Below are 19,664 nucleotides of genomic sequence, written 5' to 3'. Positions count from 1 at the left end.
TGACAATCATCCATTTAAACAAAAAACCCACAGCCTCTGAATAAATAACAAGATAAATAATCTTTATTTCCACGTCTTTGTCATTTATAAAATTATGTGTCCACAATTAATATTAACAAGGCAACACAGAGAATCCTTTTAATTTCTCAGAGGTGGAGGTCAGGCTCTAGAGGCACGTTCACTAGTCAGCTGTTATCATCTCAACCCGATCGCTCCTTCACTGTTAGTAAAGGAGGTTAGCCTTTTACAGACTGCGGAGGACTCGGAGTACCAAGCTGGAAGAGCTTTGCAACGTCCCAGATCTGAAAGGGGTCTCTAGAGCCTGCATCACCACCAAGCCCTTCAATGTACACTCATGAAACTTCATATCCCAGGATTCATCACTGCTTATCGCTCAGTGTAAACCAGACACTGTTCGTTCACAATTTCTTGAGTATCCTCACACCAGCTAGCTATCACTGAAATGTTCCATGTCATTGCCACTTATTAGCGTAAGCGTTAATCTCGTCTATCCTAAACACGATATCATCATATTCTTCTCCCTACAGTAAAAGACACAAAACCCCACAAGTGTAAAAACCAAATGGAAACATGAAGAAACAACCTTTCTATTCTACAAGGAAACAAATAAACCAAAACAGACAAGAAACAAAGGTCCTTAGATACCATGTGCTCCAAAGAAAAAGAAAAACAGGAAGTCTTGTAAGTCCGTCTCTTGTTGTAAGTAGGTTTTCATTGATGCAAGTTATCAAAAAATTAAATATTATATACTGTATAGGGTATTATTACAGTAACAAGGTTCCATGCGATCGTTTTCTCAGCGTCTGTACAGAGTTGAGGATTCAGTAGTAAATAACAAGGCTACGCAGACCTATCGTGCCAGCATGTTACAGAGCCTTGGAGATCTGGGACAGGGATGTGGAATCTGCTGGTCTGGAAAGAGGTGCCACATTCACACGGTGGTGACGGGAAATCATGAAAAGCTCAACCTTAACATAAAGGCTGCTTTGTGTCAAGTATAGTCACAATCCAGCTTCTGGTCTATAGTTAAAGGACTAGTCTGCTCTTAAAACCTATTTTTTAATATATATATAGATAGATATTAAAACTGGTGAGGTGTTTTAACAAACTTTATAGTGTATTTGTTTTAATTTGCCTCGTCTACTTAAGTCAGTTTCCTACTGTGCATTCCAAGAATGACCCCAGAGAGCATGCGAAACTGGAAACATCTATACTTTGGCGAGCTATTCCCTGGAGCGAGAAAAAAACAACCCCATCACCAAGCAACAAAACGAGTGTGTAGCACAGCTGCATACGCCACAGTCAACAGCTGCAGACTGGATGGATTGTGTTGAAGGGTAAATTTCCTGCATCACACTGAAAAAAGTACTGGGTTTGAAATGCTGTCTGAAAAGGAGAAAGGGGGAAAAGATCTGCACACTGTGTTGATAACTCCCAGTTCAATTTAAAAAAATGAAACAAACCTCCTTAAGTCCCGTGCTGCAAGTAAAAGCCATTTTTAATATACCAGGTCTGCTGAATATAGTAATTGTTTGGTCAGAACACAAAGAAGATGACTGTGTTGCAGAGCTCCTGCTCCAGGATGAGGTTTACCTCCACTCATTTCTACCCAGCTGCTGTTTTTAGACAGCTCCCAAAGTCTGCACGGCCAAAACGCTTCTAAGGTGAGCGGCGGCACGAGCCTCGGCTCACGTTGTTTACCGTCCTCCTTCAGATGATCACCATTACCTCTCATCACCACATGTATATGACAACATACAAGTGGTCAGAAGAGCACCTCCAGGGACTGAGGTACGCGACAAGATGACCTCGAAGGGGAGCTCAGCTAAACTTCAAAGTGTTTGTTTTTTTAATGGCTGTAGTGCTTCAGTGTTTTTAACCAATCACTGCAGCTCTACCTTTAAACACACAACAGCCACAACATATCATTGCTTTAATAAGTATGAGGGACACAGTGTGCAGATTCCCATTTTTATTCCACCTATTCAAAGACTTTTTAAAAATGTGTACACGCTCTTCTCTGCAGCATGTGGAAGCAATAAGAGTCCAAAAACACAGCCGACCCCGTCCACAGAGCACCAGGGCCCCACACAAAACCCAGAATTAAGACTTAAAAGACACAATCCAAACCCTGCGGGTTCATTCAGTCAAACACATTATTATTATTAAGAATTATAAAACACCCAAATGAAATGCTATAGCACTGAGAAAGCAGGAGGAGCTGAGGGAGCAGCGCACAAAGCAGAACAAGAAAACCAAAAAACACGCCACATTCAGAGTCTTTAAGACTTCACATGATCAGTGTGAGAATCACGGTCCGGCCACGCGAGTGCAAAGTGGTAGTGATGGGTAACGAGCTCATTAAAGGTCAGCAAACACATTCATCGGGACCACATGTTTAATGTGGAGGTGCAGTGGGCTGTGTAAGGCATGGATGTGCTTAATATCTACACTGTTAATGTCCACGTGACGCTGGGACGAGCCACTTACTTCTCTAACTTACTTTAAACTACATCGTTTGTGCGATTCAGACGGGGGAAAAAAGCCTATCACATCAAATTAGACAACTTTATTCAAGTAAGGCTATAACGCACACACACCTCAGCGCTGGTTCAGGGTGTGACACAGCGGATTAAAGGCATGACGCAGGAATCCTGAAGCATCAGTTTCCCGTCCACCTTTAACCTTTACATGAAATGACTCGCAGAGATTTTCCAGTGGCAGCAAAGAAGCAGAAGGACATTATAGTGAAGCTAAAGAGGGCCAGCTGAGTGAGCTGGATCACAACTACTCTACCGATTTGCTGGTTTGGTTGCTGTTTGACTTTTTAAAATTTCGTTTCTTTGCCCAGTGTGTGAGCCGACCTCAGCCCCTCGAATTTAGAGCCAAAGGAAGCAGCCAAGCAGCGTAAAGCTATTCACACCTTTAGGCGGAGCGACCCCAACCCCACCAAAGAGCCCGACAGTCACGACCCCGGGCCCACAGCTGCCTCCTCACACAGAGAGCGAGAAAGAGACAAAGAGAGAGCAGAGACAGGCCGAAGGAGAGGAACTGAGCATAAACGACAGAAGAGTGATGAAGGAGCAGCGCTGTGACAAACTGGCCAGAGAAACAGTTGTGTTGTGCTGATAAGGCCAGAGCTGGCTGGAATTCACTGCCAGTAGTGTGATGGCAGAAGCCTGGGCAGCGCCTCCTGATAATGATGCTTCTGTGGACACGCGTGGGTACCGTGGCTCTCTCCTCACAGCGCCTCCAGGCTGTTCTCACCTTCCTCGTCCTTTCCTTGATGCTTTTGCTTTTTTGTCAGTGTGTCCATCTGGTTCTTCTCCTCTCAGTCTCTCTTTCAGTCTCTGTGTTGATTTTAAAACCCCAACTCCCACCCCCACCCCACCCAGTATTATCAATGTCTGTTCCCCCATCCTCCCCTCTCCCCCCAGAAGTCCACCACTATGTTTGTACTGTACAGACAACAAAAAGATGAGCAGAAACCTTTAAAAAGCAGAGCCCAGTTGTATTTTTCTTTTCTGCAGTTGTTTCTTGCTCTTGCAACTATAAAGACAGGTCTGCATCCGTCTGTGTCCTCTCACACACACACACACACACACACACACACACACACACACACACACACACACACAAAGCCATGCTTGCAGGAGCACAAGCGCTCTCACTTTCTCACACTCATTCTCATGCAAGCCACCCCTCATTTCTAGTGGTGGTTTGTTGGACATGCAGAAGTGGGGAACGAGGGCAGGGGAGAGAAACGTTTCCTAGCTCAAAAATGGGAAGAGGGTAGCTGTGTGTCTAACTGTGTGAGTGTGTTGAGGGAGAGGTCTTAGTTCAGCTGCCATCTCCTCCGATACTTCTTCTCCTCATCACCTGCCAAAACAAAAACCCACAGGCTTAGAACACGTAACCATCGGACAGCAGGCAGGTTCGAATGGAGACGGAAGAAAGCAGCACAAAGAAAGTCAGGTACCTTTTTACAGAAGGTGAGATTAAAAGAGTTTAGGCTGATTTAGAAATGCAGAAGAGAAGGAAAAAAGAGCAGAACAAGCATCATTAGATTCGTTTATTGATTTGAAAAAAATTGCTTATTAAATTAAAAACAGGTAGGACTTAACATACCTTCCAGATGGTTCCTGGATAAATATTTCAAAGCCTCATCCAGTAGGATGACTGGGAAGGAAATCTTCAGGACCACAGTCCACTGGGACCAATGCAGAGGGGTCACCTGGAAGATGAGCTGAAGGACAAGAGAAATCAGACGATGATGACAAAGCTGCAGCAGAAGCCTTTTCTAACATGCAAGCTTAATATTTTGTAACTATTTTGAAAAATGCAAAGACATCAGCCTGCAAGAAAACATAATCCAGTGGAGCCATGGAAACCTTTATTTTGTAACGCCTTCTGTCTGACTCACAGCATTTCTGTATCTGCTTTTTGCACGACGCTAGCTATGAACTTAGCTACTTATAGTTTCATTTGGCTGTTGCATTACATTACACCTACAGGGCCATCCTACTTTTTTTGCAGACGACAGACAAGTTGTGTCATCACTGGCAAAAGAATCGGACTCATAAAACACGGCTCGTGAATCTGGGCCACGATACAGTGCTGAGGATTATTAGCATGCAGTGTTTGGGTTTTTTTAAACGCTCAAAGAGCTGCGTGTCCTGTGTACTCACTGGCAGAGGCTCGACGTAGAGGATTAAGAAGTGGAGGGAGAGGGAGAGGATGATTGCTCCCAGCAACCAAATATTGACCCAGGGAGGCATCCTGAGCAGGGACTGGTTCTCAGACAAACTGTAAGGAGAAGTTTGAATAGATGAAAACATGCTAACATTTCAGGATCAGGTTGCAAAACAACAACTGATGAAAATATTCCAGCAAGCTGCATGAAAATGAACAGATGTGCCGGCGTTAGGCTGGACCATCTTTGGACTCCATCTGAAGTGGTGATCAGACCTCGTCGAGTTGGACATTTCTTTCAAAACAGAGCTAATGACCCTTCATAGCTCCGTTCAATAAAGTATAATTTCTCTTCTTAAGATGTGCGCTTAAGCACATTCTTCAGGTGGAGGACATAAAAACAAAAATCAGTCGTTCAAACAGTGAACAGCTGATGTTTGCGACGGCCGTGGCCTTTCTGGCACGGATCGTTCTTCCTCAAAGGGAGCTCCGTCTCGTCGAATGACAGCGTCGCTTTCTTTGAGTAAATTTCTGACGTTTGTGACATTTAAGGCTCGTTTACTCTGACACCAGCTCTGAAGCCGACTGACCTGTTGAGCGCGTTGAACATTTCGATGGTGACCAGCACAGACAGCGCCATGGTTGTGGGGTAGCGAGATTCAAACACCTCGCAGTCTATTTCTTTGAACATGGGGTTGTCCTCAGTGCACTGCATGAAATGTCGCTGTGAAGAGAGAGACAGGCGGAGTTAGCGTGCGCTCGTGCATCGTGTTGCGACCTGGTTTGATGGGACTCTGCTCAGATTGGGTGGGGGGCAGCTGCCAAACCCTGGCTTCATTTCAGCTCTGCATGCAATCAATCCACAGAAATCTTAATTCCCTTTCTATGCCTGTCTGCTGCTGGGATCATCAAACGTTACTGCATCAAATAGCAGCGAATGAAAAGGATGCATAGAGGTGGGGTAAACAGTATAACAGGAAACAATGCAGCTCATGTTCTCCTAGGGCAGGAGCTACGTCAGATAAACTGTTTTACAACTCACCAGCTGATAGAAAGACACTTGTGGGCCCTCCTCATCAAACAGGTACCACCATGTGGCTGCACTCACTGTTCCCAGACCCACATATCCTGCAAGACAACACAGACATACATTTATATTTATACACACAAACAAGAGCTGCCGTTTCTTGCCTGTGAGACAAAACCAGATATTGATAGACGCACAGTCACAAATTTAATATTATACAGACAAAGTGTAAGGTTACAGTTATTCAGTGTGCGAAGAATAAAATGTAATAACCTTACAAAGGAGAAGCTGTTCAGGAAAATAAACATGCTGACATGAGTGCTTGATTAGAAAAAAAAAAAAAAGATGCTAGGCCTACTGACAGTCGCCGTTTTACTAAATACATCTCAAATCTTGTTACTGTATTTTTCCTACCATAAGGCGCATTAAGCGAAACCAAACAGTCAGATAAGTCAAACTTTCCTCAACTCATTCTTCTTGCTTCCTCCACTTCTGTACCATTGATTCATTAATGCTGAATCCTCTGCAGCGGCTCTATTCCCATGTTGTTGCAGTATATTAATGACTAACCTGGTATTGTGGATGGATTATCTCAGTTGTTCTCCTGACTGAAGTTTGGTCCGTTTACAGCATCCTGCCATGCGATTGCATTTGTCTCTAACCACCAGGAACCCTCACGTTAACTTTTATCGAGTGGAAAAAAAGTTAGCATTCATCCTCCAGCTTCACTGTGTTTATGATAACATAGCTGTGTCGCTAGCGATCACGTAGCACATCATTATATACCAGCTAGCCCAACTTCAGTAACCCTACAAACGTCACTGCTGTTTAGTTTTCTGTCTTCATTTATGTTGGAAGTGACAGCAGAGCTGTACGTTTGAATTCTTTCAGAAATCTCTCATTCAGAACATGCTATATCATGTTTAGGTGGAAGCTAGCGAGCTAACTTCCTGCTAACTTCCAACTCTGTTAAGTGTAATAAATTCTGTTTTCATGGATGCCTGGATGTTAAACTTAATTGTTACACCTGGTAAAGCAGCAACACTGATGATTTTATTAAAGATGAAAGAATTTAGACAGTTTTTAACTCTCAGTGATGCTGCAGTGTTCGTTTGACTTTGGGACCTGAAAAAGACGGAGTTTAGGACCCAGATTCCTCTGCAAGGCTCCTGACTACAGCCGTGATGTTCCAACAATCCGTCAAGAGGTGCGGCTTCGTAGCTTAGCAAAGTCGGACTAAAACATTTGTGACAGAGTTTTGAGCGCAGTGTATGACATACAACCGGTTCAAGGTCAATGAGCACAACCAGAATTCATACATAAGTTGAACTGACGATTTTTGAGAAAATTAAAGGATTTTAAGTGCGCCTTATAGTGTGAAAAATCAACGTTAACTAAGGTACCATCGATAAAGTGTTAGAAAATGCATCAAGTTGTTCTGCTATTAGATTTTTAAAAATGGGCGCAGGTGCACAGAAGCTCTTTAGACAGCCCTGTCAGCCAATCAGCAGGGCTAACACACAGACACAGTCAACCAGTCACAATTTAGAATCACCAGTTAATGTTAACTCAGGCATGTCTTTGGACCGTGGAGGGAAGCTGGAGTACCCGGTACCCATGCAGCGAGAGACTAAAAGAACCCTGACTGGATTCAAACCCAAGACCTTCTTGCTGTGAGGTGACAGTGCTAACCACCGCACCACCCCACACAGTGACAACTGCACAATAATTTATTCACGTCTGAGTGAATAATACCTCCAATGGCCAGGTATCTAAAGAAGAGCCAGCCAGAGATGAGTGGCTCCTTAGGGTTGCGGGGTGGTTTATCCATGATGTCCAAATCTGGGGGGTTGAAGCCCAGGGCGGTGGCAGGCAGGCCATCAGTCACCAGGTTAACCCACAGCAGCTGGACTGGAATCAAAGCCTCAGGCAGACCCAGGATGGCTGTCAGGAAGATGCTGCAGACAGACACAGGAGAGACCCACAAACGTCAGCCGCACACGAAGACAGTCCCCGCCCGGCAGCTGCGTCTCACGGCGCTCTTGTCTCACCACACGACTTCTCCCACGTTTGAGGAGATGAGGTATCTGATGAACTGCTTCATGTTGTTGTAGATGGCTCTGCCCTCCTCCACAGCAGCTACGATGGTGGAGAAGTTGTCGTCAGACAGCACCATCTCAGACGCTGACTTTGCCACAGCTGTACCGGATCCCATGGCGATGCCGATCTCTGCCTTCTTCAAGGCCGGGGCATCGTTCACACCATCACCTGTCTGCAACCAGGAGGAAATACCTGGATTATTACGTGTCAAAGAACAGGGGGGCACTAAAGGAAATGTCAACAGTATTGTTTATTAAAAAGCGTCTCTCAATAAGACTTGCTTATCCTTAAATGGTCCTTACTTAGAGATATAAGCTGAGCATTGAAACTTGGCCCTCAGAGTCCAACACTGTGACAGTACATGTGTGTCAGAAAAGAACAAGTCCACTCTCAAATACCGAGCCCACACTCATTTTTCATGAAGGATGACTCACTCGGGAGCCTCAAGTTTAACAAGCAACGACTCTAACTCACTGTGCAAAGGCTCATTATCTTTTCACACCATGACGGGATTAAACTAAAGCTGTGCAGAAGCGATATTTATCTGTCAAGGCAGGGCCTGAAAGCAGCTTCAGACTGATGGGCAAATGGTGATATTGTCGTTTCCCTCCCGCGGATCAACTTCTCTTCTGAGACGCATGTCAGATAGGAAGCAGCCGAGCAGACCAGAGATGACAGCTCGTGATAGCGGCGTCTGAGAGAGCAGCCTCACAGAGACCTGGAACATGTCATGCCTCACTGGCTTCTCCTCATACATCTTTGACAAGTCATTCAAACAGCGAATGGCTACAGGAAGGAGAAAGGCAGCAGTGCTGTGCACTGCCACAAAAAGAAGAAGATGCTGGAACACGCAGGTGTGTTACTTGTACGGGGATAGTTTTCCTTACCATGGCTGTAATCTCGTCAAACGACTGCAGGTATCCGACGATCTTGGACTTGTGAGCCGGCTCCACGCGGGCAAAGCACCGTGCCCGTTTGACGGCGTCTCTCTGCACCTCCTGCGGTAGATCGTCAAACTCGCGGCCTGTATAGGCCTTTCTCGTCACGTCCTCGTCCTCTTCAAAGATGCCAATCCGTCTGCAGATGGCCACGGCCGTGCCCTTGTTGTCCCCTGTGATCATGATAACACGGATACCTGCCTCGTTGCACAGTTTCACCGAACCGATCACTTCCTTCCTGGGTGGGTCGAGCATGCCCACACAGCCAACAAATGTGAGCCCCAGCTACACGGAAAACAAACAGCATCAGGGTGGTTAGGTTACGCAGGACCACATCAGGAACAGCTTTCTACTGTTACTGCTGCCAAAAAACATCCGATCCAAATTCTTCCTAAAGAACAAAGAAACTATTGGAGCGAAGACCAAAGTGTAGAAAGTACTAACTACTACTAAGCAAACTAGTACCCAGTCGTCTCATTAAACTTAACAAAGCCTATTTCAATTCAATGTGGGAACAAAAGGACTTCTAAGCTGTGATGTTTGGATAGAGAAATCTTGTGGCGAACCTCATATTCTGCAAACTTGCTGGAATTCTCCAGCTCCATGTTTTCCTTGCGTGGCGGAGTATCGTGCGTAGCCAGCGCCAGGCAGCGCAGGGTGTCCTTGCCCGTCCCCCATTCTCTGATCTTAGACATGAGCTGGTCGCGCACGGCTGGTGTCAGCGTCACTTTTCTGTTTCCCACCCGTACGTACTCGCACCGCTCTATCACACTCTCGGGCGCACCCTGAGGGGACACAATGCAATTGGCAAAAGAAGAACATTAAAAAAATGGTTCAAATGAAATGAAATTTGTGATTATTTGAGTTCGTGTTATTCAGCCGTGCCTTGATGAACATCTTGCTCTGGGACCCGGGCTTGACAGGGGTGCAGTAGACAGACATGGACTTGCGGTCACGAGAGAACTCCAGGGTGAACTCCTTCTTCATCAACTGTTTGATAACCTGACAGATGAAAAAGAGGGCAAATGCTGACATGGCAGAAGAAAATGATTGATTGATTGAATCTTTATTTTGAACATGTTGAAAAAGTATAAAAAAAAAAAAAAAAAAAATAGAATTAAAAGAGACAAATGAACAAAGCAAACAAAAGGAAAACGAGCAACCACAACTCCAAATAACGTCCATGTTCAAAAAGGAGCAGGAAGAAGCATAAGCTTATTTAATCCCACCCCTTTTCCACTATCTAGTATCAATAGACTACAGAAATACTTCCTTGTAATTACATTATATGTTATGTGTAATTTTTTTTTTTTAATATATACACATTTTCAATAACCCCATTAACACCTGAAGGATACACAACCTACAATTTTATTTATTTATTTACACATATATGTGTGTGTATATACATACATACATACATATATATATATACATACATACACATATACATACATATATATATATATATATATATACATACATACATATATATACATACACATACATATATATATATACATACATATATACATACATACATATATATATATACATATATATATATATACATATATTATACATATATATACATATATATACATATAATATACATATACATATATATACATATACATATACATATACATATATATATATATATACATATACATATATATATACATATACATATACATATACATATACATATATATATATATATATATATATATACATATATATATATATATATACATATATATATATATATATATATATATATATATATATATATATATATATATATATATATATATATATATATATATATATATATATATATATATATATATATATATATATATATATATATATATATATATATATATATATATATATATATATATATATATATATATATATATATATATATATATATATATATATATATATATATATATATATATATATATATATATATATTATCATGCGCACACACATGATAATATTAGACAAGAACACCCTATCAAATCTCTACCTTTTCCCTGTACCCTGTAAAAACCATATCCTTAAACCGCTTTTTAAACTGCGCCATGCTTGGACATTGCTTCATATCTTTACTTAGTCTGTTCCACAGCTTCACTCCACACACAGAGATGCAGACACACACACACACACACAGACAGACACACACACACACACATGCAGAGACAGGCACACACACGCAGAGACAGGCACACACACGCAGAGACAGGCACACACACACGCAGAGACAGGCACACACACACGCAGAGACAGGCACACACACACGCAGAGACAGGCACACACACACGCAGAGACAGGCACACACACACGCAGACACACACAGAGCTTCTAACAGCTGACCGATGTTGAAATCCGTGAGTGTGCCAAGCAGCAAGTTCGGCACACTGGCCTCTTTCTCGGCCTCTTTCTCGGCTCTCTGGTTCTATATGTGAAAAAGTTCAGATCGTCTCATCTAAAAGTTTCTGCAGATTCCTGCTATTGTAAAGTAATGGTTCACATTTATCCATCTACTAACCAAGACAGCGCAGCAGCTCGTTTCAGAGTTACAGGTAAAAGGAAGATAAAACCCTGTAATGAGCTCTGCTGTTTGCTGTTGTTACGTTTAGACTAGCTTTGTGCAAAGCTGTTTTTAGACTCACAAGCAAACACTCACACCCTGAAGTCAAACATTTGTTGATCATCAACTATCTGCTTTTTTTTTCTTTTTAATAAATGGGTCGTCCTTGTGTGGGACACTTAACCATAACCTGCATCGTTCATCATATATATGACGTGGCACAGGTTTATAAGCAGGCTCCTCATAGGCAGTGCAGCAGTGTGATTACACAAGTCTGTACAAATCTTTGACTGGACATTTAACCTCCTAGGACCTGCGTCCACATATGTGGACATCACATTCTTGGTCATTTAGACCCAAATACTCAATTTTGCTCTACAAGGGCCTGGTATCCACTTACGAGGACGTTATACTGCTACTGTTCTACTGAAATTTTAAACAAATACCCTCATTTGTGGCTCTCATTTTTCTTAGAAACAAAAATTGGGCAAAAAAAAAAAAAAATTCCTGTAATTGTTTGTTTTTAGATTCATCAGGTCAAATCAGCCCAAATATCAAAGATAAATTAAAAATGCTGTGAAGAGTTCGGGTCTTAGAGGTTAAAGACCAGTCCACTGATTTGCTCACCTGTCTGACTCACACTGGGCACTCCAATACATGAATATAGAGCTGGGCGATATGAGATTTTTTCATATCACGATATGTTTTTTTCATTTCAGGCGATAACGATATCTATCACGATATAAGCCAAATAACTATATTTGTAAGATTTAAATGTGCCGTTGCTCACAAGTAAAATAAGATAAGATAAGATAAGATAACCTTTATTAGTCCCACACGTGGGAAATTTGTTTTGTCACAGCAGGAAGTGGACAGTGCAAAAGTTATGACGCAAAAATTAGAATACAATAAGAATAAATACAGTACACAGCTGTACAGAATAGAATAAAATAATATACTATATACAGTAGAATAAAATAGAATAAAAATATACAATAAGATAAAATGTGAAATAATCAGCAGCTTGTTTTTATTTAAATATTTATTTCCCATAATAAGTTCAACAGGGTAGATGTACTTAAGGAACATGAGACTTTTTCAGATAAATAAAGGCAAATATTGCAAACTACACAAAAGGCAGCCGCTAAAGCGTTTAAGTTTCAAAATAGAACAAACGAAACAGACTAAACTGTCAATTCCACTTAGAAACAAAATATTAATTCTAAAAATAAATCTTAGTTTGTTTTACAGAAGAACAGACAAAACTGACTAACTTTTGTCAATATCAAATAAACTGAGAACTAAAAGGAAATTCTCAATCTCTCCTTGTTGTATAGCTGAGCTTTTCAAACAGTTTTAACAGTTACTTTAGTCTGACAAAAGCCGAATGACGAATCAGCGCTTCCAGTCAGAGACCGAGGCTACGTCCACACGTACACGGGTGTTTTTGAAAACGGAGATTTTCCGTTTTAAAAAATAATCCCGTCCACACATAAAGGCAGAAATGAAGGAAAACGCTGCTATGAACATGCCAAAGCAGCAGGTGGAGCTAGATTCCTAACCGTGCCGAAATGTTGGCCAATCAGAAGTCTAGAAGCCTCGGTGGGAAAAAGTAAACAAAGCTGGGGCATAGAAGCAGAACCGAGTCGTATGTGTGGAGGGACAGTAACTGTGTGTATATGTAAGCATTTAAACACTGCAGAGAGTAGAATTAACAGTATTGTAGAAATTCATTTCACCGAAACAATAACGTGGCGCACAGTGTGACGCATGCACCAGTTTATTGTATTTCCAGACTTGCTTTCGGCACAATTTACAGTGCACGCTACTCTGTTTTTAGTCAGACTTGAAATAGCCGAAATACCTTCACACTACGGAGCTTCTATGGCTCTTCCGTTCGACAATCTCTCCGGCATTGGAACCATCATCTGTTTTCTCTTCGGTCACGCTCGGTTGATTTTTCTAGTCGGCACACTCATTTCCTCCATTACGCGCTGGCTGCTTCCCAAACAAACACACGTGCGGCTTGGCACTTGTGCTGTACGTAACAAGTCACGCGACGTGACGCTGCGGCTGTGATTGGTTCGGCTCTGCGCTACTTAATTTGGATTGGCTGACCTTTTTTTTTTTTTTTTTTTTTTTTTTTTGAGGACAAGAGCGGCGAGGTCTATCGCGATAGCTTAATGTCTCTATCGAGTAAAAGTTATATCGCGATACATATCGTTATCGTTCTATCGCCCAGCTCTACATGAATACATAATTAATTGAAAAAAATTGGGTTGACTGCCTTGAAAAAAGTAAAGTGGTGTCAATACTACTTGAAGGGTAATATTTGTTCTTCTTTATTACTATAAAACAGGACGGTCCCTAAAAACTAATCAGATTTTACATTTTCCGAGTGTTGGATGCTGCACATCTGGAGTCAGCCTAAAACTGACTAACTTAAAGTGTGAGGTTTTTGGCAAACCCACGTCCCCTCATCAATATGGAAATTCATGCAAACGTCTGCTCCAGAATCTAATTGGATCACCTACTGCATATGGACTGAGCCGTAAGAAGCCTATGAAGTTTGTATCGTGTCAGACATGTTCATAAGAGCACGCCAACAGCTGCACAGAGGCAGGAAGGAGCCGCACTGCTTGTGAGTTTGATATCAGGTCTACAGTTTGAGTAGGAAGTCAAGCTTAAACAGCTTTAAGCAGAAATGAAGAGAAACCTGCTGAGGTCTGGTTAGCTCACCTCTTTTTACTTGTTTCATCTCAAGTCAGCAAGACTTCACACAGCTGACTATTAAACCACCGTGTTAGCTTCATGTATGCAGCAGTACTTTAAATGCACACTAGGATCATGCAGCAGTGGCAACTTACTGAGTTGCAGGCACCGGCACGCTCCACCTTGGTGAGTCCAGACAGATCCGTCTTGAAGACATTCATCTTCTCGACCAAGGTGGTGAGAGCTGTTTCTGTGGCCTCGCCCACCTTCTCATAAACCCCTTTGGCCTGCGAGAGAGAAGAAATTCATCAAAACACATTGATCAGCTCTTCCTTGGACTGGTTTTTGTCCCGTCTCCCTCTCCTAACCCCTGACTGGTCACGGGAGTTGGCCCCGCCCCTCCCTGAGCCTGGTTCTGCTGGAGGTTCCTTCCTGTTAAAAGGGAGTTTTTCCTTCCCACTGTCACCAAGTACTTGCTCATAGGGGGTCATATGATTGTTGGGTTTTCTGTATTATTGTAGGGCCTTTACCTTATGGTGACTGCTGTTGTTAGGATATGAATAAAAGAGCACTGAATGAAACTGAAAAAGTTGGAGTGTTCAACATTTGGTACACTTGTGTTTATTACAAGCATTAAATGTTTAATATTTGTAACTATTTTAGAAGCAGACACTTGTTTGGCTTCATGTTCGTTTCCATGGAGTCAAAATAGCTCAAGACTGACTGGACAAACATGCTGAAAGGATATCTGCAAGTCATTCGCCACGACCTCCACCATTGCGTTTGAGTCATGCATGCAAAGTGGCTTGTCCTCGCCAGCAGTAAGCCGGCAGTCGAGATGAAGCAGTAACGGCACATCGCACATCATTTGCTTGTGCGACTGGCCGTAGACGGGAATTAAACACCTCACTCCCCTCCAGCATCGGCTCCTCTGCAACTCTCCTGTCTCTCTCCTGGTTTGGCTCAATCAGACTCTTTATCCAAAGTGTACAAAATTAGCAGAGAAACAGCCATTTATGAGAACAGACGCAGATACGATGGAGTTTAGAAGTGCTGCATGCCTGGCCTCTATCCTCAGCATGGTTACCATGATACCATGGTGATGACAAATAGGTGAGAAAAGCAATTCAAACCAGAGAAAAGAGATCATACCAGAGTAAAATTAGCTCAGTTGGACAAAAAGAAAAAAAAGCAGTGAGTGTGATTAAGGGCTAATAATTATGGAAAATATCATTCGTGTAATTCTACGTAGAAAGTTAGACTGATGGATCTGTTTGGAGCTTAAAAGTGTTCAAAGTGTGTGCTAATGACCTCGTTATAGTCCAGTGAAGAATCATTGCACATCGAGCACACGGTGGCCAACTCCACAAGTCCATCATAGTCTCCACACTGGACAGGCTTGTTGTCTTTGAGTCTGAAAGAACAACACACACACATAAAACGTCACACTTCGCTTCACTGCACACACGGCAATCTCACGAATACCCATGAATGGGGTTCACGTTCCACAGCTGATGGAGAAACCGTGCTCGGACGGCAGTAAGGAGTGTATCTGAGTGTGTGTGTGCTCACTGCATGACAACCATGGATCTCTTCCCAGTAGAGACTGCAACCGTTGCTAGCGAAGCTCCCACACAGTAACCCACACTCTGCTGTTATGAAACCGTAGGTTCATCCAGAGTCACAGCGATGTAGTCAGCAAACGGCAAAACAAACAGCATGTATATACACAATGAACCGCAACACCCTGCCCCTGTCTGCTGAACGCTTGTGCTCAGAGGCCACCTGCCTTCACTGCTGCACAGTTTACATCTCTGAGATTTCAAAAGTGTCACAGGCAACGTCAAAAAGGGTCAAAAATTCAGTTTGTCCAAGTTTGCATTAACAATAGTCGATCATTAAGGTGCTTACTGGGAGTAAAGTACAACTGAGACTTATGGGGCATATATAATTAAAGCCACATGTGCTGTAACACAACCAACTGGGACTGCTCGCTGTTTTTATGCTGCACCAACTGAAGCAAAGCTACTCAAACTATTCCTGCAAACTGACGGTGCATCAAATCTCAGAGCACATCGATTTATTGCATTTATGTTTTATCTGGTTAAGAAGAAAGGAGGAGCTGGGAAAGGAGAGAGAGACGCTTTAACTTGTTTTTCATTCAGTGTAGAATCTGCTGGTAAAAAAAATGAAAAATCTGGAAGGCTTAACAGCAAACATTTTCCATGTAATGAGTTATTAAAGCACAGAGGCAGAACAAGTAATAAATCCAGAATGGTGGTACTCACATTTGTCCCTCAGGGGCATACGTAGAACCAGTTATAGAGAACTCGTGCAGGGTGCAGCTGGAGTCCTCCACCTTGTCTAGGATGAACATCTGGAGAGAGAAAAAGACCAAAGCAAACAGAGGTGGGACCTTTAGCCAGTTACAACTGTGGCTGCTCCTCGTTTCGCAGCTGTCCACTGCTGTAAAAGATAATGACCGCTCAAATTGTGTGAGATTTTGGAGCAGTAAAAAAAATAATAATAATTTCATATTTTCAGTAGCTAATTGGATCCACCCACTGACGAGGTCCTGTGGACCAAGAGAAACCGGCTGGCGATTACTGTAAGAACTGAGTGAACTAAGTCAAACAGCTTACTATAATAACGAACACGTGACTTAATGTGAATAACAAAAAAAACACTGAAAGCACAAAGCAGTCACACTCCTGCTTTTTGCCCCTTTCAGTTGCATCACAATCAAGAAATGTAGCTGAACTGTAATTGGTCGGCTGTGGCTCAGGTGATCCCTGACTCATACTGAAGTTTGAGATGAATGCATTGGAGGCAACCTGGGAACCGATTACATACCTGACGTGGACCATTGCAGCGCTTTGATTCGTTTCCTTTTCTGTTGCAGATTTGTTTCTTGTCTCACGCACAGTTGCTGAGCCGTTTGTGCTGATATGCTGCGTTTGGTTGTTCAGACTCTTTGGTCTCATATGTGCAGACGTTGTTCCAGGAGCCTCGCGGTTTGATCAGACGCACGGTCGTGTTCCTTCTACAGCGAGCCGGCTTCCAAACCCTTCCAACCAAGCCGTACTTGTTCAGGCTCTTTTCTGACTGCACTGTTGTAACCTTTAACATGCTGAGGCCTGCAGAGTCTGTAGCTCTTGGGCTTTTTTCAGTGAGAACTGTGGGGTCTGGGAATTTGCTGGGACGTCAACTCCTGGGAAGTTTGCATTGTGTTAACACACACCTAAATGGTTCATGCCGGCAAACTGCCAGAGCTTCTTCTTTTATAGATGCACAGCTGCTGATCAACTAATCCAGTGCACTTGATTAGCAGCTGGCTGCTAACGACTGGGATATAACTGTAAATATTAGACTATAGTGTGAAAGCAGCCAGAACAGAGAAGTGTGCTGGTGAAGTAACTTAGTAATGGCATTTACAAAGTACATTAGGCTAAAATTAGCCACCATCAAGGCAAAGCAGAAACGTACTGAACATATTAAAGCAGTAAAAAGTAAATACTTGCTGTAAACAGGAAGTCTTTAAGGCTAAAACACAAACGAGGAGTTCTGTTTATCAAGTGTTGCTGTGATCCAGAAACATCAGCCCCTACTGCATACCGGCGTCTGCACCGTACGGGCACTCCTTTCTCCAATTTCTTTGTTTCTCTACACATGCAAGCAACACGGGAGTTGCAGTTGGCTTCATCGGTCCCGGTTACGAAACACGCTGTAGTGAACTGATGGAAAAGAAGTCAAGTGAAAGCAGGAGACAGAGCTGCATTCCCAGAGCACTTCAAGGACTTGTTGACTGCTTTGTTGACAAGACTTCCCCCAGGAGGCGCAGTTCACGATGTACTGCTAATGCTAATGCATCAGTAAAAACAGAAGGGAGAACAGGGGCCAGGATACGCCATCGCCCATATTCCAGTGACTGTGTCCACGCTGCTCATTTCAATGGGACAGACATTAGGCAAACAGACTTTCATTGACCTCAAGTCGTTTAACAATATTCTGTGAAAACTTCTAAAGATAAGACATGCATGGACAACATGCCCAGCTCGACTTAGTTTGAGACTGAACAAAGTCCTTTTCTTGCCTCTCGATTCTCCTGTAACTGCGAGCGTGTACGAGTCGCTGACTTAAACCCACCGATTAGTGTCAAAGGAGCTCTTGATCAGCGGCAGACTTCACCTGAGAGGAGACCGCCGTTGTTTGCAGAAAATGCAGTTTTTAAGCTATTATTCACATAAAAACTCTCCATGACAGCAGAGTGGTACATTTACTCAGTGGCCCACAGACTTTACATGCAGCTCTTTGGCTCTGAAAGTAACCCTGGTCAAAGCTGCCTTTAACCTTCTTTTAAACTCCTGGCCAGCAGGGGGCAGCTCCTCTTTAAAAGCCAGTCTGGGAAAGACTTGTCCTGGACTCATGTTTACTTTTGGACTTTGTCACTTTGGATTCAGATATCAGCATTAAAAGCTTCCTTTTTGTCTCCACTCAGTGACTGTGACTGTGTGCAGGGTGGCCGTTACCTTTATCATGTGATGGAGCATGCAGCGTCGGTTTCTCAGTCAGATCAGCTCGAACCAGTGAGCAAAACTGTCATTTTTATATATTTTTTAATTTATTTTCCTTGTATCCAGTCGACACTCTTGAAATTTTCTTCATTTAGCAGTGATGTTTAAGAAAGCGGTGATGTTTTAGCAACACACACACACGCCCGTTCAGCTATCTTAGTGAGGACCTTCATTGACATATTGGTTTCCCTAGCCCCTCACCCTAACCATTAAAAATGAATGCCTAACCCTTTTTATGACAGTTTCAATCACAAATGCAACAAAGCTCATCAGAGGGAACCAGGACGAGGGTTGCTGGGTTTAAAAGCTGCAGACAGCAGGCTGCAAACTTCCAACTACAGTTTGTAAAGGGAACCTTTTTGCTTTGCCCTGCTGCATTTTTGCAGTGACTGTGAAGGACCTATTCATCTGGCCACTCTGTAACCTAAGCCAACAGTTGTATTACAAATAACAGAGCTGTCCTGTTACAGTGGCTAAAACCTTTAGCCGGGTTTATACAACACTGTTGTTTAAAAAGTGGGACTTGTTATTCCAAGATTTTCCATTTCATTTTGGGAGGTAATGCCCTTTAAACAGCGCCGACCTTCTGTTCACTTCTTTATTTCACAAAGGTCAGCCGTCAGACTTTGTTCCTTTCTTCTGTAATAAATCAACAATGAGCACAGAGCGACACAATAACTTTCACAAAGCAGAGGCGAAGGAATAAGATGAGGTTGCTCTTTCATCCGTGGTCAGTTTTCACTCACGATCTGATCCGCTGTGGTCTCCAAGGAAACACGGCACAGTGAGATCCACCACTATCAAACGTTTTTTTCCATACTCATTTCCTCTGAGCTTGCATGGGGATGAATGGTGAGCAGCTGTTGATGTGCATTTGTGAAAGGCTTTTTAGTGCGTGCCGGTCAGAGTGTGAGAGAGGAGGGAAAACAGAGGTATAACGTCAGGATGCAGAGGGGAATCCCTGGAAATCCTGCTGATATGGGGATACCCCCGAGGCC

General features: G+C 42.8%; 1 protein-coding gene across 1 annotated transcript in view; it reads right to left on the bottom strand.

Annotated features, from left to right (window-relative positions):
- Window positions 1-3,856: 3,856 nt before the first annotated feature.
- atp2a3 (ATPase sarcoplasmic/endoplasmic reticulum Ca2+ transporting 3) overlaps window positions 3,857-19,664 on the bottom strand; it is a 40,993-nt gene continuing 25,185 nt past the window's right edge. The window contains exons 9-21 of the mRNA XM_085363283.1: window positions 16,381-16,469; window positions 15,404-15,506; window positions 14,248-14,379; window positions 9,664-9,780; window positions 9,345-9,563; window positions 8,728-9,063; window positions 7,792-8,012; window positions 7,496-7,698; window positions 5,756-5,841; window positions 5,304-5,437; window positions 4,710-4,827; window positions 4,150-4,267; window positions 3,857-3,900 (exon numbers count right to left, since the gene is read on the bottom strand). Of these exons, the coding sequence (XP_085219409.1) occupies window positions 3,857-3,900; window positions 4,150-4,267; window positions 4,710-4,827; window positions 5,304-5,437; window positions 5,756-5,841; window positions 7,496-7,698; window positions 7,792-8,012; window positions 8,728-9,063; window positions 9,345-9,563; window positions 9,664-9,780; window positions 14,248-14,379; window positions 15,404-15,506; window positions 16,381-16,469 (1,920 nt within the window). The remainder of the gene's footprint in view (window positions 3,901-4,149; window positions 4,268-4,709; window positions 4,828-5,303; window positions 5,438-5,755; window positions 5,842-7,495; window positions 7,699-7,791; window positions 8,013-8,727; window positions 9,064-9,344; window positions 9,564-9,663; window positions 9,781-14,247; window positions 14,380-15,403; window positions 15,507-16,380; window positions 16,470-19,664) is intronic.

This window comes from Diplotaxodon limnothrissa, linkage group LG10 (assembly GCF_057381915.1).
Source record: "Diplotaxodon limnothrissa isolate DT_005_m linkage group LG10, D_limnothrissa_male_GT1.1, whole genome shotgun sequence".
NCBI classification, from domain to species: domain Eukaryota; kingdom Metazoa; phylum Chordata; class Actinopteri; order Cichliformes; family Cichlidae; genus Diplotaxodon; species Diplotaxodon limnothrissa.
This window is presented reverse-complemented; position numbering and strand designations above follow the sequence as displayed.